Source organism: Myotis lucifugus, unplaced genomic scaffold, assembly GCF_000147115.1.
Source record: "Myotis lucifugus unplaced genomic scaffold, Myoluc2.0 scaffold_38, whole genome shotgun sequence".
Taxonomy (NCBI): Eukaryota; Metazoa; Chordata; class Mammalia; order Chiroptera; family Vespertilionidae; genus Myotis; species Myotis lucifugus.
Genome location: NW_005871086.1, coordinates 1,348,868 through 1,367,313, shown reverse-complemented (window position 1 = coordinate 1,367,313; position 18,446 = coordinate 1,348,868). Strand labels below are relative to the sequence as shown.

At 43.5% G+C, this 18,446-nt stretch overlaps 1 protein-coding gene and 1 pseudogene across 1 annotated transcript; one reads left to right on the top strand and one right to left on the bottom strand.

The window, feature by feature from the left end:
* The first annotated feature begins 1,921 nt into the window (after positions 1 to 1,921).
* Positions 1,922 to 9,092, top strand: LOC102420524 (annotated as a pseudogene).
* A 5,271-nt stretch (positions 9,093 to 14,363) lies between these two features.
* Positions 14,364 to 15,976, bottom strand: LOC102420212 (ribonuclease pancreatic). The gene is made up of 2 exons (XM_006087446.3): positions 15,925 to 15,976; positions 14,364 to 15,003 (listed from the first exon to the last, which is right to left on the bottom strand). Exon 2 carries the CDS (start codon positions 14,976 to 14,978, stop codon positions 14,511 to 14,513), a length of 468 nt encoding a protein of 155 aa, XP_006087508.1. The 5' UTR covers positions 14,979 to 15,003; positions 15,925 to 15,976; the 3' UTR covers positions 14,364 to 14,510.
* Positions 15,977 to 18,446: the final 2,470 nt, after the last annotated feature.

Below are 18,446 nucleotides of genomic sequence, written 5' to 3'. Positions count from 1 at the left end.
CTAGATTACTGCACAGATTCAGATTGCTAGCTCCCCAAAATCAAGGTTACATTGGAATTATCCTTTCAGCCTTCTCATTCCACCCTCTTGTCCCAAAAGCTTTTCTTAGCCTTGTGGTACAACGACTAAGGGATGTTACAATGAATAGAGATGATGACCTTTTAAAATCAGAAATCAGAAATATTCTAAGTTATCTTCCAGCTTACTTTAATGGTAATGATACAGTCATGAATCATCTCATGAATGATATTTTACATGTAGGACCATCTGAAGTTTAAAGGCATCTAGGCAAGATGAAATAAAGTGGGTTAAGAAATTTACAAGACATTGTCCTAATGTTACAGCTATGAGTAGCATTCACATTGGTCCTGCCAATGGGAGAAGCCATTTCCAGGACCCACCGCAAACAGCCCAGGACTCGGATAGCACCTGTCTTCTTTTTGTTGCTCATTCGATTAGATCCTTAGCCTTATCCCCTGACAATGCCTGACTGGTTGGCGTAAAAGCAGCACTCTTCTCCTAAGAAGAGGCAGATTCCAACTATCTCTGCTGTTAGTAAGTCTAATCCCCTTCTATTCTGTAGTACTACTGTGGCTAAGGAATCAACTTGATCCTGTAAGACAATTAGAGTCTCAGCTACTCTCTCTATGTCTTCTGAAAATTCTTGGGTCAAAACTTGATAAGAGGAGACAGAGTGAGCTATTCCCCATATGCAGGCTCCCATGCTACCTGCAATTCCGAGTGCTATTAGAAGGGGGATTACTTGCAGAGCCCTCTTATATATAGTTACTGCTTTAAGGGGGATCTCAAGGGATTGGTTGTTGGGTTTAATAGACATATCTTGGGTTAGATAGGTAGGAGTGCACACTCCCATCCAGTATGCAGGCAGGAAGAGGTAAGCAGTGGTCCCACACCTGTAGAATGTTCCTGCAGTGGGGCACCAGGGGTAGGTGGTGTTTTCTGCCTTGAAGATAGAGTTGAATAGTTCATCTTGGAGGTGACCTGTTTGATGTTGGCCTTGGGTACTGTTGAAGCAAATAGGGGCAACATTAGTTAGCTGCACATTGGCCGTGACAGGTCCTATTATTTCTTCCATTAAGTTCCTGGTTTAGTTATGTTTACTGGAGGAACCATTAATAGGAGTGGTCCTGGAGGGGAGACAAAGCCAGCAGTCCCTAGCCAAATAAGGGTTGGTAATATTGAGGAGGTGGTGGATTGAATTGAGGAGCTGATAAAGCTGGGGGTCTAGTATCATATTGCTTCTGCTGCTGATTCTTCAGCTTAGGTAATCTGGGTGCATTATGTTCAAGCAGCTGCCTGATAGTCTTTTTAATATCTACCTCCTGGGCTTGGTCCTGGAAACACCCCCCCCACCACCACCACCACCACCCATCAGAGTTACCAACATGGGTGCAGCGAGTCCAGCAAGTTACTAAGTCTGGCTTTCCTTGACAGATGCTTCCTGCCATTTTTGTCTGGGCTTAATTCTTCAATTTCCCACACACACATGCATTCGGTAGCGGAGTCATAACATGCTGCAGGTTTATAAGTATAGTTAACAATCTGGTTTGATTTGGTTTTCCTGTAGAATACCCAGTCTAGCATATTTGGGTAGCGAGTCCCTAAGCAAGGACATGTGGTAGTGGCCCCTAAGGGAGGCAATGGTGTGCTAGTTAATATTATTAGTGGGAGCATGTTACTCCTTCTATTCCTGTTCAGTGGGTGTCCACAGCAGTGAACCACTAGGACAAAGAGTAGTATTATGACTATTTCTGCAAGGCAGATGTAGCCAAGGATGGCATGACAAGGTATAGTCCAACAATTCATGATGATGCCTTATTTTTTTTTTTGCAGAGGCACAGCCGGAAGGGATTCTCAAGATCTTGGGTCACCTTCCACTGGGACTGATGGCTGCTTGGCTGATGAGCTGCCTCCACACACGAGTGCTAGATCCAGGTGCTCAATCCTGAAACCTTGAGAGCTCTGGGTATGGTTAATATGACTGGATAGGGTCTCTTCCAGGTAGGCTTGAGGGGTTCTTTTTCCAATCCTTTACCCAAACCTGCTCTCCAGGTTTATAAGGATGTATGGCTGTTCCTAGAGAGATGGGTAACCGATCAGTAACCCATCTGTGGACCTCAAAGACTGCTTTTCCAAGCCCTTGTAGTTGTTTCTGGATTTCTAAGTTTCCTATTTCCCCCAAATCTCCCTTTGGCTGAATTAGGAGAGGGGGTCTATCGTATAGAATTTCAAAGGAGAGAAACCTACCCTGGCCCTCGGGGCACAGCGTACCTGCAGGAGTACAAGAGGCAAGATATCTGTCCAGGGTAAGGTTGTCTCTTGGTATAGCTTATCCATAGCCTGCTTGAGAGTCTGGTTCATGCACTTTACTTTCCCTTAACTCTGAGGCCTGTAAGCTGTATGTAGGTTCCATTTAATTCCTAAAGCCCTAGCTACCTGTTTTACTATTTCTGCTACAAAGGCTGGGCCATTATGAGACCCTATAGTCAGAGGCATTCCATGCTGTGGAATTATGTCCTTCAACAATGCCTTAGTGACTTCTCTTGCCTTTTGGGTGTGAGTGGGATATGCCTTGAACCAGCCTGAGAAGGTGCAAACAAAGACTAGGTATTTATTTCCTCTGCTAGGCCCTATTTCTGTAAAATCTACTTCTAAGTCCTCAAAGGGAGCTTGCCTACAGCACTGAACTCCTATCAGTCCTACAGGACCATGTTTGGCATTGTTCTGTCCACAGAGGAGGCAACGCTGAGAGACTGAGGCACACAAAGAGGGAAGATGGGCAATTAGGTAGTATCTGCCTAACAAAGCTTCTAGGGCAGTCTTCCCTATATGAGTAAGTTCATGCTTTTGGAGGACTACCTTTGGGCTAACTGTTCTGGGACATAGACCCTATGATCTGGGAGTATCCACCAGCCTTCCTTCATTCTCTTCCTGAGGAGTGTATTTCAGAGGTTCAGGTAATTCGGGGGCCAACATGACCTGAGACAGTGCTACTTTTTCTTTAGCAGCCAGCTTGGCCGCAGTGTCAGCAAATCGGTTTCCTTCTGACACTGAGTCTTTCCCCTTCTGGTGACCTTTAAAATGGATGGAGGCTATTTCCTTGGGATCACAGACTGCTTCTAGTAACTTTAAGATCTCATTCTGATTTTTTATTCCTTTTCCTCCGGCTGTCAGGAGTCCCCTTTCCTTGCATATAGCCCCATGGATATGCAGGCTAGTGAAGGCACAGCATGAATCAGTGTAGATGTTGGCATGCTTATCCTTAGTGAGTTCTAGGCCTCTAACTAGGGCCCAAAGTTCTGCCCTCTGAGCTGACAATCCTTCAGGAAGGGCCTGTGCCTTGACTGTCTCAAAGTTTGATATGACTACATATCAGGCTCATCTTTTTCCTTCATCTAAGAAGCTACTGCTGTCCGTGAACAATACTAAATCCGGATTCTGTAGGGCCTGTCAGTTAGATCTGATCAGCTTGAGTAAACCTCCTCTAGGACTTCTAGGCAATCATGCTCAGAGGCTCCCTCAGTAATGGATAAAAAGGTGACAGGATTAAGAGTTCTCACTGCTTCTAGTTGTATCTGTGGATTTTCACATAGGTGCTCCTGATACTGGATCATCTGAGCATGAGTCAGTCAGTGCTTCCCCCTTGCTTCCATCAGGGTGACAACAGCATAAGGTACTTTTACATTTAAGTTTTGTCCCAGGGTAAGCTTATCCGTTTCTTTGACTAACAATGCTGTGGCTGCAAGGGCCCTGAGACACGGGGGCCACCCAAAGGCAACTAGGTCAATCTGCTTGAAGAGATAGGCTACTGGTCTTTGCCAGGGTCCAAACTCCTGGGTTAGAACTCTTAGGGCTACCCCACTGTTCTCATGAATGGAGGGCTGTCACATCGGCAGCCCTAGTGCTGGGGCCTCAGTGACCTTTGCCTTTATGGTGATGAAGGCTTTCTCCTGCTCAGGACCCCAGTCAATGGGTGCCTTCTTTTCCCCTTTTAAAGCTTCATAGAGAGGCTTAGCCATGTCTGAAAACCCTGGGATCCAAATTCCACAGAGCCCTGCTGCTCCCAGGAATTCCCAAATCTGCCGCCGGGTGCTAGGGACTGGGATGGCACATACTGCCTGCTTCATTTCAGTCCCTAGCTTTTGTTTCCCTTGGGTGATCTGGAAGCCTATATACTTGACTTCTTTCTGACAGATTTGTGCTACATCATTTTTCATTTACTCTTGATTCTGACATATATTAGAAATTTTCTCATCTAGCCAATTTAGGGACTGTATGACCCTTACTCTGAATTCTTTCTCTGACATATTGCTTGCCTCCATTTCATTTAGTTTCTTTTATGGCAATTCCTCCTTTTCTTTCCTTTAGGGCAGCGGTTCTCAACCTGTGGGTTGGGACCCCTTTGGGGGTCGAATGACACTTTCACAGAGGTCACCTAAGACCATTGGAAAACACATATTGAATATAATTACATATTGTTTTTGTGATTAATCACTATGCTTTAATTATGTTCAATTTGTAACAATGAAAATACATCCTGCATATCAGATATTTACATTACAATTCATAAGAGTAGCAAAATTACAGTTATGAAGTAGCAACGAAAATAATTTTATGGTTGGGGGTCACCACAACATGAGGAACTGTATTAAAGGGTCGTGGCATTAGGAAGGTTGAGAACAATTGCTTTAGGATTTATTTCTTTGTCTCCCCACCTCTGCTGTCTCTTTCTGGCCCTGGGATCATTGCTTGGCATTCCAGGGTTTGAAGCCCCTAGCAGTTCAATGGTCTGGGACTTACTTGCTAGACCAAAGGCTGTGTCTGCCTTGAGTTTCACACCTTTACTGTATCTGCTCTGACTGGTACTCCCTCCTTCCACGGATCTGGTCCTTTGGTTGTCCACTTCAGATTCTCCTGGTTGGTGGGGCTGTGTGCACAGTTCCTCTGGTTGCAACTCCCTATGAGGGCTCAGAGCCCTGTGGCATGCAATGTGCAGTCTCGGCACCCAAGGCAGGATGACACCCTAGGACCCTCTGGGAGAGGACAAGCAGCATGGTCCTGTGACCTGTGGCTCGGCATACCAGGTCACACCAGCAGCTCCAACCTTGCCTGGGGGTAGGGCATGCATGGGGTGACAACTCTGTCCGTGCTTGCAGTGAAGCCCAAGCTAGCCAAAAGTCAATGTCTGTCCGGGGCCAGATTGTGCATTAGTCTTCTGCCTTGTACAGGGTCCAGGATGGTGTCTGAGGCCAGTCTGAGTGGTGGTGAGGCTGGGGTCATAGTCACAACAGCTCTCCCATTCAAGATAGCGTGGTTTCTGTGTCAGCGCCCTTAAGTTACCTCAGATTGGTTTGGGTTGCTTGCAACCAAAAACTCTAATGAATAAAATCTATCTGCAAGATTTGTGACCTGTATAATGACCAGCATGATTATGCCATACAAATTTTGGAAGTGTTCATGTATACTAGATACATATGCTACAAGAAATATCAAGTTTCTTTAGTATAGCACATAATCTCCTGGATAATCTGACTTCTGATCACCTATCTGGCCTCATCTCCTATCATGCATTTTACTTTCCTCTTAATAGCAGTCATACCTAGCCACTTATAGTTCCAGGAATATACCATATACATTTCAAGCACTGAAACTCCTTTCTTACTTGTTGCTACTGTCCTATGTTTATATCTCAGTTTATTTCCATGACATTGAGAAGCCTGTAGGCTCCAATTCATGGTGATCCCTCCCATCTGTTAAAAAACAAAATTCAATGGAGTAAACTTGAAGACCTCATTGGCTTTATTAAGCAATTCATAAATCCAGTAGCATCCCATCTAGCAACTAGAAGGTGCTCTGAGGGATTTTCAAAAATGGAAGTTTTATAGGAAGCAGGATGTGGCAACAAAGCTATTAATGAGAGAAAAGAAAGGATTACTTTGGGTCTGGATCAGCTTTTCTTTGGGGGAAGAAAAGAGGAAGGTTTCTATTATATAGATTGTCTCTTCTTTCTATGTGGAGTGAAGGGAACCTTTCTATGTGTGATGGACAGATTACCTTACTTGGGATTGACCAGAACATTCCACAGTGGTTGATTAGGATTATGTTTATGGGAAAAGTTGAAATTGTAATTAGATCAGGTATTAAACCTACATTTGGTATTGTTTTAAAAGAATAAATTACCCTATAGGTCCAAAATGGTGTCTTTTGTGCTAAAAGCCTATCATATCAAACCCATATTCTTCCTATGAATTGTAGGGGAAGACAAATTTTCTTTGACTGTCTTTGGGTCCCTGGCTGGTTCTAAAAATTAAACTGATTATGACAGATCAATAGGGGGAAAAAAGTACAAATTTTATTAAATTTTTACATGTAGTGGGAACCTTCATGAGAGAATAAAGGCCCAAAGAAGTGACCAGAGCAGGAACCTTTTATACCTTTTAGGAATAAATAAATACATTTGTGAAAATTTGATAAAACAAAGGGGTTTCATCTATGGGTAGTAAATGTAAAAGGTAAGGGTTAGTTTGGAGTGCCTTCTCAAGACTGATTAAAGAGTCTGTCTTCAGTAAAAGAATATATTTCCTGACTTTAGGCTAAAAAGGGAAGTTAGGGAGTATTTTTCAGCATTTACCGATTCTTAATTGTCTTCAGCACAACATAATATTTATATCAATGAGCCATATTTTGTGATGACATAGTCTGGTTTCCTTCAAGATAAACATGAAATATCTCTCCATTTATTTTCCATCTATTTTGATGTCTTCTATTAGAGTTTTATAGCTTTTCTCATAGTGATCATGTACATATTTTATTAGATTTATAAGTATTTTATTTTTCTCTGGTGATAATGTAAATATTTGTGTGTTTTTTTTTAAATTTCAAATTCCAATTGTTCATTGTTGATATATAAGAAAGCAATTAATTTTGGTATGTTAACCTTCTCTCCTGCAACTTTGTTATAAACTGACAACATTTTTTTATCCTGTAGATAATCAGAGTCATGAAAAGCATTAGATTTCCTAGCTGGTTTGGCTCAGTGGGCAGAGTATTGTTTTGAGGACCGAAGGGTCTTGGGGCACCTAAGAGAGGCAAACTATTGATGTGTCTCTCTCACATCAATATTTCTCTCCATGTGTCTCTCCCCTTCCCTTCCACTCTCTCTAAAAATGAATGGAAAAAATACCCTTGGGTGAGGATTAACAACAAAAACAGAAAAGCATTAGGCAATAGTGTTCCACTATTATATTTATGCTGAAGGGCCTAATCTGCAAGTAATATGTAGAATGGGTTGGAAGGAAAAGAGGCTAGAGATAGGGAGTCCATGTAGGAGGCTTTCTTGTGAGCCCTCCATGAGACAACGAGATTCTGAATAAGGATATTGAATCACCAATGGGAAGGTAAGAATAGATTCAATAGGCAATTACCCCCAATTTCCCTTCTTCTTCATGTGTATGGGTCTCTTCACACAGAGTTTCCTTCTGGGGATGCCTTTACCATCCTCTTCACCTAACATCTAATTAATTATCAAAACTCAGCTCAGGTGTTGTGCCCTCCAATGATCCCTCCTCTCTACTGTCTCCTTACACTCCCCTGTCATTTCCTCTATCAGAGCTGTCAGTGATGTTTATATTTAGTAATGTATAATGTATTTGTCTGTTCACCAGTCTCTTTCATTGGAACATGATCTGAGTAGCTCAGAATCTGTTCTAATAATTTTCCACATAAATGAATAATTTATTCAAGTCTGTTGTTGGTAGTTACAACATTATCAAGTATGTGGCAACTATTACTATTATATCAGATTTACTCTTAAGAAACTGAAATCATAGAATTCCAAAAAACTGAAGCTTCATATTAGGAAGGAAGCACACAACCCACATCTGGAAGTGATCAGTTCCTCAGAACTGAGTTTTGAGTTACACTGTTTCTTTAAATAAGCTTACTCTTCTTGCACCTCTAGTGATATTGATACGATTTTAAATGACGAGTTTGAAGGTCTAAGTATCTCATCCACATTGTGCACAAGAAGTTTATTTTCCAATCCTTCCTCTTTCCTAAGGGCTCAGAACTTTTCCCTTGAGCAGGCAGGCAGCTCTGGAATGCCTGGGGAGGAAACAGCCTACAAAAGCCTGTGAGCCTGGGACTAACTACTGCTTCTGTTTCCAGTGGGAGCACCAAGGTGGAAAGCTGGTAAGAGAAGCCTCAGGGCTGGGGAGACTAGGACAGTAAAGATGGCTGGCAGGTCCAAGTCAAATAGAGGATAAATATTTCAGGAAGGAGGAAGAGACAAGGTTTCTGAAATGGAGGCCATCAAACCCATGAGCATAAGACAAAGCGAAGAATCAGATCTGGCCAATAAGAGGAAAGGTCTTCAAAATCCTCCTCATTGGGCTTCAGCCTCATCAATGAATTATGTAAGACTCAAATGAGAAAGAAGATGGTTAGAAGTAAAAAGAACTGTGAAATCTTAAAAAGCACAATAAAAATCTAAGTGGTTATAACTAACCATTTTACTCTTTTTGCTTCTACTACTACTGTTATCTTCCCTCTTCCTACACAGAAAGATGGTGCTAGATCTCCTGGAATGCTTTTCTTCCCTCTTCCTGCTGCTGGGATTATGGGGACCAAATCTTTATGCTTTGCCTAAGAATCTCACCAAGGCTCAGTGGTTTGAAATTCAGCATATACAACCAAGCCCAACCCAATGCAACAAGGCAATGCATGGTGTCAATAATGATAATGAAAGGTGTTTTGTAAGCCTCAAAACACCTTTCTGCATGACTCCTTCCAGAATGTGGCTGCTGCCTGTGAGCTGCTGAAGACTGTCTGCAAGAATGTCCGGAACAATTGCCACCAGAGCCCAAAGTCTGTTAACCTCACTAACTGCAATCTCACTGCAGGGAAGTATCCTAACTGCCGCTACAAAGATGCTGCCCAGTACAAGTTCTTCATTATTGCCTGTGACCCCCCTCAGAAGAGAGACCCTCCCTCTCATTTGGTTCCTGTTCACTTAGATAAGGTTGTTTAAAGTTTTTACCATTTTGCCTCTCACTTGGGCCCTGAGTCTTGTTACACAGGATGTGGCTGCACAGGTTATTTTACACTCTCTCCTGCCTTTTGTTGTTGTTGTTGTTGTTGTTGTTGATTCCCTGGTTCCCACAGGAGAAAAAAGGAAGAAGTTGGGAGAATTAGAGTGTCAAGGACACCACACCAGAGTTGAGACAAAATGAAACAAGATTCTTTTCTGTTTGGAGCTCTGTGTGTTTCCAAGAAAGGCAATAAGGAAGAGGGCAAAGTAGTGTCCAGACCTCCATATTTTTAACCTCAAAACTGCTGCCAAGCTTTGTTTCACTGCATTAACAGCAATAAAACACTTTCTGCTGCATTCTAATGAGAGTATGAGTGAGAACCCTTTTGTTACCAGAAGAAGACTGACACCAAGGTGGGTCGGTCCCAGCACCCTTTGAAAACAGGCACTTCCGTGGTGTCAGAGGGAAAAAATTTCAGGACACTCAGGCAGGAGGAGTTTAGTGATAGTGGCAAGGTTTGCTTATCTATTTACTTAGTTATTTATTTAAATTTATCTTTATTATTGAAAGTATTACAGTTGTCCCATTTGTTTATTTTCCATTGACCCCCTCCACCCGGCACCCACCCTTCCTAGGCCTTCACCACTCTATTGTCTATGGCCATGGGCTATGCATATATGCATATATGTTCCCTGGTTAATCACTCCCCACCATCCCCCCTTGAAAGGGCGAGGGCTACGCCCTCCATCTTGCCCCGAATCCTCCACTTTTGAGCAGAGCTCAGCAAGGAGCTTCTTCCCAGAAGCCCAAGCCTCTGCTAGCCACACCTAGGATTTCTAACTAACCAATGATAATCAAGGGAAGTGGGCGCCATAGATACGACCACATCCTGTGTAACAAGACCCAGACTTGCGCCTGGCCAATCGGCAGGGTCCATAGTCCTCTCTCCTCCCCTTACTATAAAACCCCTCTCCCCACAGAGCTAGCCCTCTCTGCCTCTTGCCGCTGCATCAGCGAGTGCGGTAGACGGAGAGCATGAGCTAGCTCGAATAAAGACTCTTTTGCGTCTTGCATTGGACCTGGCTCCCTGGTGGTGTTTTTTGGGGGATCTTGAAATCTGGGCATAACACCCTATCCCTGGCCTTCCCTCTGAAATTTGTCAGACTGTTCCATCGTTCTATCTCTCTGGATCTATTTTGTTCATCAGTTTATTTTGTTCATTAGATGAGTGGCAAGATTTATTAGCGTGACAAGTCACAGTAAGCTTTCAGAGAGGCAGAGAGAGCAGTCAGGCTACAGGGAAATGGCTGTGTGGACTCAGAAAAGGAAGTTATAGAGGCAAAAGGAGAGTCCTCTGCTCTGTTTGCTGCTCCCCTGGATCTGAGTTTTTCCGGGACCCTTTGAGTTTAGGAGAAAAGAAGGCAAAAGTTACGTGCCCAAGAGAAGGAAGGGCAGGGGCATGCTCCAAGGAGGACACACACTGTGTTCTTTGACTTGTTTCCATATATTCCCTTGGGTTTGAGAAAACCCAGGCTTTCTTTTGGACCACCCATCCCTTTTCCTGGCTTTTCCCAGGCTGTGTTTGTGCTCCCCCACTATCCACTGTCTTTTTCGGATTCTCTGGGGCCTTTGCCTTTCCCCAATCCTACCCTTTCCCAGACTTTCCCAGGCTAGTGCCCTCCCCCTTGTATGGTCACCATTTTGGCTTCTACTGCACATGCCTCACAGTTCTACTTCATCCCTTGTTTTCTACTGGGCATGCACCATGTAAAAGGAATTCCCCCTTATTGTCTTCTCCCTCCCCGCCCCTCCATTAATCCAGCAAAATATGCTAGTTACCCTTTGAGGTGGCTGTAAAGCTATCTTTCCTGCCTGGTCAACTAGGCAGGATGTTTTGCTCTGTTTGGAGGAACAATGCCGATTACTCCCCAGGGTGACTGTTCCATTCATCCCCTCCTCTTTTGTTATTATCTAACTAACTGCATGCTCTAATACTTTCACACCATTGTCAGCCAAGAGAGAATTGGGCTTGCATTTGCCAGTTTTCCAAGGAGAACAATGTTAGCACTAGGTGTAAGGAAAAAAAATATTTTTTTCTCTATTTTTCTAGGTTCTTGGCTGAGAATGGTCTGTAATAAAAAGACAGTTTAATAAGAGGAAACAATTTTAATTACATAAGTACATATGGGAATCCCACAAAAATATGTGACTCAAAAGGTGGCAGAGGATTGAGCCTTATACACCATCCTGAGCTAAGAAACTGGGTAGGGGTCTGGGACTTCAAAAGGGTAGAAGATAGTTCACAGGAAGGTGAGAAGAGTAAGAGTTTGGGAGATAAGGTTGCTGTGCAATGTAGATAATTCTCCCAGATGAAAAAGTGATCTCTAGTAAGAGCTTTTTCCTGGAACAGGCCCCCTTTCTGAGGTAAATTTCCCTTATAAAAGGGCAACTTCCACACTTTTCAGAGCTTCTGTATGTGCAATTCCTCAAAGTAATAAGCTCTAAACAATTTTTATGCCAAAGAGGCATGTTTTGGGGTGCCATATTCTGCTCCCTTTCACAGAGGGAGTTTCAGTTTCTTTGTCAACCTCTAGAGTTATTGGGCAATAACCCCCATGGTCAGAAGGCCAAAGAATTCAAAGTGCTTTGTAGTGTGGTCAGTCTTGAGTGGCACCCGAAGACAATGCATATTGGAAAGGCCAAATATTGAAGTAATGACAAATCTCCCAATTACAGTGCTACAGAAGGTTCTTTCCAAAGCAAACTGTTCTTTTAATAGATGTCCTAATTGGGCTCACCTTCCTTTATGCCACACATTTATGTCGTGTCTAAGAAACAGAGATTGAAATATGACATTTTAGTTTTCAGGTGCCTGGATAGCAAGGGTGATGAATAAGGGCTCTCCCACTGGGAAGAAAAAAGCAGGCCAGGGCAACTTGACACCTGAGAAGGTTGGTACCCAGTAGGGGAGATACCAGAGAAGAACTTGGGTTGACTCTCCTGGTTGTTGCTGGGGGTGGAGCCTTGCAATATCCTGAGAAAAAGAATTTTCTAAGACTGGCATGGAAAGGAGTGATTTTTATTTCTTTGGAATTACATCACTTGGTTTCCAAAGTCCTATTTCCTAAAGTAAGAGCCAGTGTCTAGAATGTCCTTTCCCTGTTGGAGCCTGGTCCAGTTCATCCTCAGGCTAGCATTGCAGTCCATTAGTGATTTGTATGTGTGTGGGGATCCACATGGCTGTGTGCCATATGGGAGAATGCCAGGAAGCCAAGTATGGGCCATGAACCAAACAGGGCAAGAGGAACCAAGAGAATGAACTTCTTTGTTAGGGGGTTATGTCAAATCTTCCTACCATTTTGTTGCAGAAGACCAGAGAAAACCCAAGCAATGCTGTAGAGAAATGGAGTGACATGGTTTATTATGCTGGTGGACTCAGTGGAATAACTTCCCAAGTCTGAGCAAAGTAACATGCAGGGAGCTTCTCTTTTATATCTTTCTAGGATCTTTTCCCCTCAAATATGGATTATGCTTCGGGTCCTTTCATGGGTTTTGCAAAAGGGCCCCAGGTGTTGGGGGTCTTAAGACCAGATCTCATGGTCTGGCTTGGCACCAGAGCTAATAACCCGCCCCCCTCTGAAGCTGTGCACTCTTCATAGTTTATGGCCTCTGTGAAATGTATTTAGGTAACAGGTCCCACAAGACCAGTTTCTGGGAAAAGGGCAATGTCTTAATTATAGGTTATCAAGAATGTACACTGGGCTTGCCCGCACAGATTCAGATTGCTAGCCCCACCCCTGCCCCAAATACCAGGGTTACATTGGAATTAGCCTTTTTAGCCTTCTCATTTTCAGTGGCTATGCCCATTGCTGCCAATGACCTCTCTTCCCAGGTGTGACTGACAAAAAAGTATCTTCCCTTTGTCATCCCAACTTTACTGGGCATGCATCTGTCTTCCTTATGTGGTGTCCTCCCCCAGTGCTTTGCAGAGAATACGCCTATAAGGTCTGCCCTTCCTTTTGCTCCTTCCCTGTTATTAACAACTAGCTAATTACAATGGTATTAGGGGGAACTCTATGGTGTGACATGAGTTCTCCAATTTAGAACAGCTCTTAATAGTATTGACCTGTAAGATGTGATGAATTTATATTTTATGTTTCAGAGTCTTCAAGGCAAAGTCTGTGGGGAATGGTGGGATGTATCTTTACTCATGTTTGGTGTGAACCAGTATAGGAAACTGGCAGCATCTTAAGAAGAGGTCTTCAGATGGTATGCTTTGACCTGAGTGATAATCAGAATAGATTTATCTATAATAATTAAAGCATAATATGCTAATTAGACCAGACATCCTTCCAGATGAAGCCGGGGCTGCGAGGGCCAAGGCAAACCACTGTGGCTGCAAGGGTCGACCACCTTGCATGAATTTCGTGCATCGGGCTTCTAGTATACTATATAAGCATTGGACATTTCCTGACATTCTTGGAGAAAGTAATCTGGTGAAAGACTGAAGTTCCTTTAATCAAACAATTCAATTACATTCTTGTTATCTATACATTAAAAGGATTGAAGAAATATGTACTATAGAAGTTGTGAATTGTTAAAAATATTAAAGAAAATAAAATATTACTTTAAAATAGCAAAATTAAGTGTGAGATATACATTCTATTTCATCTTTTTCTGTGTCCTTAAAAATCACTGCAAATATTTTTCCAAGAAAAAATTAAAAACAAAACAATGAGTGCCATCTTTTAGATACTTCACCAATACCTAATCCTCCTCTCTCCTCTCCAACTTCTCCCTCCTCCCACAGTTGTAGTCACTTTTTGTTTCTAATAAGGGAGGGAGTAACAACGAGGGTAACTGGGACAATCTTATGTCCAAACTCTTAGAAGGTTTTAGTTTTAGAAAAATGGACTAGACTGAGATGGAGGCTCTCCTAGATGTGTGTGTGTGTGTGTGTGTCTGTGTGTGTGTGTGTTTCTACATGCAATTATGTATTATGGGAGAGGCAAAACAATTGACCAAATTAGAAGTTAATTTAGCTGCATCCATAAATCAGCTTAAATAACCTAACATACATTATAGAATAATCCCAAAAGTAGGAAAAACTTAGGAACAAATTCAGCAAATGTTCCAGCAGCTCTCAACTAAGTTAACTAGATTTACAGTTCTCACCTTCTGGCAGGAAAGCAATCACATTAACAGTAACCTGAATGGAGACAGCTTCAGGAAGCCAGGTAGTTGCAACTGAGTTTTATTGAAAGAAGCAGTAAAGTAGTTCACATGGGACCCAACTCACAACCCACCCTCACCCCCCAAACCACGCAGGCATAAGTCTCAGGCCAGGGAAACACTTTAGTGTTGGATAGGAGCCCTAACTTGAGTCATTTCCCTCAGTGCTAGCTAGGAGGAGGGAGAGACAGGTGACACAATGAGGTGGGGCATCTCACTGCTCTGGTCTCAGCTGGAGGCCTCTACTGAAGCATCAAAGTGGACGGGCACGTACGGGTTTCCCTCACAGGCCACGATGATGTGCCTCTCTTTCTGGCTGGTTCGGTAGTCACAGTTGGGGTACTTGGAGCCTCTCGTCACACGACAGTCCGTGATCTTCATGCTGGAGCTGCTCTTGTGGCAGTTGGGCTGCCCATTCTTGCAGGTGATGTTTCCCTGGAGGCAAACGGCCTGGACATCTACCAGAGGCTCATGCACGAAGGTGTTCACTGGCTTGCACCGTCCCTCTGTCATATGCCGGCGTCTCATCATTTGGTTGCAGTAGTTGGAGTTGTTGCTGGGGCCGTCTGGGTCCATGTGTTGCCGCTGGAACTTCATGGCCCGTGATTCCTTGCCCAGGGAAGGCTGGACCCACCCCAGCACTAACAGCACCAGGACTAGCAGTGGGGACAGGATGAGGGACTTCTCCTGAGCCATGGTGGCCTCAGTCCCCTGGAGGAGCCTAGTCAGTGAAGGGAGAGAGGAGGAAAAGCATCACTTTAGTAGACAACCCCAGGTGCCACCTGTGGTCTCCCTGGCTTACAGTCTCCCTTCAGGTCAGCCAGAAAGACACCCTTCTTCCTGCAAGATTTTCCAAGTGATGCGACATTCACATGTACTCGCCTCCAAAAGCATTTGACCCCTACTAGTGACAGAGAGGTGGGTCTTCCCCTCTGGGTGGTGACCTCCAAAGTGACCTAAAATCCCAGGGGTCCTGTTTTTGAATACTGCAGGTTTTTTTTATCTAAAATACTTTAAAAAGAAGTATTTTTATTGATTTCAGGGAGAAGGGAAGAGGGAGAGTTAGAAACATCAATGATGAGAGAGAATCATTGACCAGCTGCCTCCTGCACACCCTCTACTGGGGATCAAGCCCATAACCTGAGTCCACAACCCTGGCATGTGCCCTTGACTGGAATTGAACCCAGAACCCTTCAGTCCGCAGGTGGACACTTTATCCACTGAGCCAAACTAGCTAGGGCTAAAATACATTTGTACTCAGTGTTCTAGTGGGTCAATAAAAGATCTTTTTGTGTAAACCATGAGCCAAATTGTATCGCAGTTACTGTCATGACATACAGGGTCATGGCGGAGAGAGCTCCATTGTCCTGCAACACTAGGGAAACTCAACCCAGTGCCTGACACTGGCATCATAAAGGGATGCCATTGTATTCCAAAGAGAGATGCTTGCCACCGCCCACCTGGGGCTGCTCCTTCTCCAGCCCCATGTATTCTCTGCAGCCAGAATGCTCGCTCCCATCCCAGCCCTATCCCCAGCTACATTTGCCTAGCCCAAGCTTAGGGTTTAGCCTTGCCCACCTGCCTCCCTCCTCTCCAGACCTCAAACAGAAGCTGCTCCAAGACCACCTCTTGGGCCTCTTACCTGGGACTCTAGCTTGGATTCCAGGCAAGAGCAAGTGGAAGGTCAGTTTCTGTAGTCACTGGATTCCTGGGGAGTGGAGCTTATGTAGATTACAAAGGGGCTTGGCTTCCAAGATCAGAAGGGTGGGAGGAGCATTTGGGTTTCAGTCCAGAGGAAAACAAAGGCACCCTGAGGAATGAGTCTGCCTATAGGAGTCTTTCATCTCCCTGCTGGTTCACAGGGATATCAGGGAAAGTCACTAAGGCCCTGATGCTCAAACCCCAATCAAGTCTTTGTTATCTCTTTGGGGGCCATTTCACCAAATAGCCCTTGGAAGTTAGCAAAGGGCATATAATATGTAATCAAGGGAGAGGGGGGGGGGTTCCTCTCTCTCCCCAGGAGTCCTGCAGTGGTTTTGACCAGAATTAACAATCTCATAACAGCAGCTCTCCTGTGGAAAGTAGGAGAGGTATCCAGCTGTCTCTAGCTGGCAGGCTTCCCAGATCTGGAGAAGGAGGGGAGAGTGCCTGAACAGTTTGTGTAAGAAGGAAGCCTCTACATGGCCTCACCCAGTTCTGGCCACTTCAACATTCCTGAGGTGAGTGTGTGACAATTTTTATCTTCAGTGACCACTCATTCTGTAGGTCAGAGTTAAGTAGAGAAACTGAAGATAAATCAAAACTCAAATTCCCTTTCAGAGAAAAAATAGAGAGCATCAAGCTTCTTAGCAGCAGAATTCCCTCCTAGGTAGAGATCTCTTTTTGTTGTGACAATTTTGGTACTGTTTGAGTGAGAAATAACAAAATTCCCTCCATGCTCTAGATTTATTATTTTTTTCTAGGAAAATTATTTTGTTGAGCTATAATATCAATCTCCAACAGCTTGAAATAAAAATTTCCATTGTTTTCCAATGAATGGTATGGTTTGTATGTACTTCCTTTTAGAATGTCTTGTTTTTCATTAAAATAACTTCTTTACCACTCAATGTGTTCCACTTTCTATTTAACACTCAGATATGGGCTTTTGGAAAGGCCATGAACTTGACCTTGAGGCCACTTCACAACAGACATTCCCTCTTGCTTAGACCACATTCCACTTGCTAAGACCATTATCTCTACTCTCTGTACCTTCCTAGGATCCGGACCACCCAGAGAATTCTCTGCCCAGAAAAAGCCCGCCTAGAGTCCTTTAAAATCTCTGACTCCCTGTCCCTGTGTGCTGGCACCATTTGGGGGCACAGCCCATCTGGTATCCAGATGACCTAATAATTTTATAATCCAGTGGTTCTCAACCTTCCTAAAGCCGCTACCCTTTAATAAAGTTCCTAATGTTATGGTGACCCCCAATTTCATTGTTACTAATTGAACATAATTAAATCATAGTGATTAATCACAAAAACAATATGTAATTATATATGTGTTTTCTGATGGTCTTAGGTGACTCCTGTGAAAGGGTCGTTCGACCACCAAAGGGGTCGCGACCCACTGTTATAATCCCTTACCACATTAGCTCCATGTGTTCCTCCTTTGGCGACCCTAACAGGCCACCGGTCACCAGCTCCAGGAAGTAGTGAACTGGTCTTTGTTTTGGAAAGTACTGCAGGTATTTATCCAGAAATTATATTCATTACATTCTGAACCATCATCAAAACCTGCTTCGTTGTTAATTGGCAACTCCCACAGTTTCCCCTCTTTAATCCACTGGCTCATCTTTTCAAAACCATTCTGAAAGGGCTGTTCACTTACTGAAGCTAACTGCTTAGAAATTCCACATCCCAACATGAAGGTGCTGTTTCTGGTGCCTCTTCAGTAACTGCCTTAACATAAAAAAAACATTAAGTTTCTTCTCCTTGAATATATTTTTTCTAAAATAGCTGACAGACTCACTGGCTCTGAACTGCAGGGACATTCAGGGAGGAACTGGCTTCAGGGTGAGGGTTGTCCATGCTCTGGATTGAGCCTGTTTCAGTCCAAATTGTAGTTTAGCACCTTAAGAGCTGGGAAAGTTACACAACTTGATTTATTTCCCTGCTCCTCAGTTTCCTGGTCTCTAAAATGGGGATAATGATATGTACCTTTTAGATTTGTTATTACACTGAAATAAGGTCAGATGTACAAAGCGGTCCAAGTAGTGCTTAGAAAGCATCTATCAATGGTAGGTCAGTGATTGTTCATAGGGAGTGGTGTTGAGGTTCTGTGCAAAGGAAACTGTTTAAATAACATTGGGTGATCTCTGAATTGCTTTTTACTGGGAGTGGCGTCAAGTAATAGGCAGACCTTGGTTTTGCTAAAAACCTGAGCTTAAAATAGCAGGCAGTTTTGAAATCCTGGGGAGAGGAGGAAAGAGGTAGAAGAGAGAAGAAAAGGACCTTGGTAGAAAGAACAGATCTTTTAAATCAAATTTCAAAATATATTGCCCCGTAATAGCCAGACATCTTTAGTCAAGTCAGCATTATTTGCTCAAGTGTAGGAGTTTGGAAGTAGCAGTGGGGCTAAGGAAGCCATGACATAGCATGAGCTTTTAGTTTCATGTTTCTGTAGTCA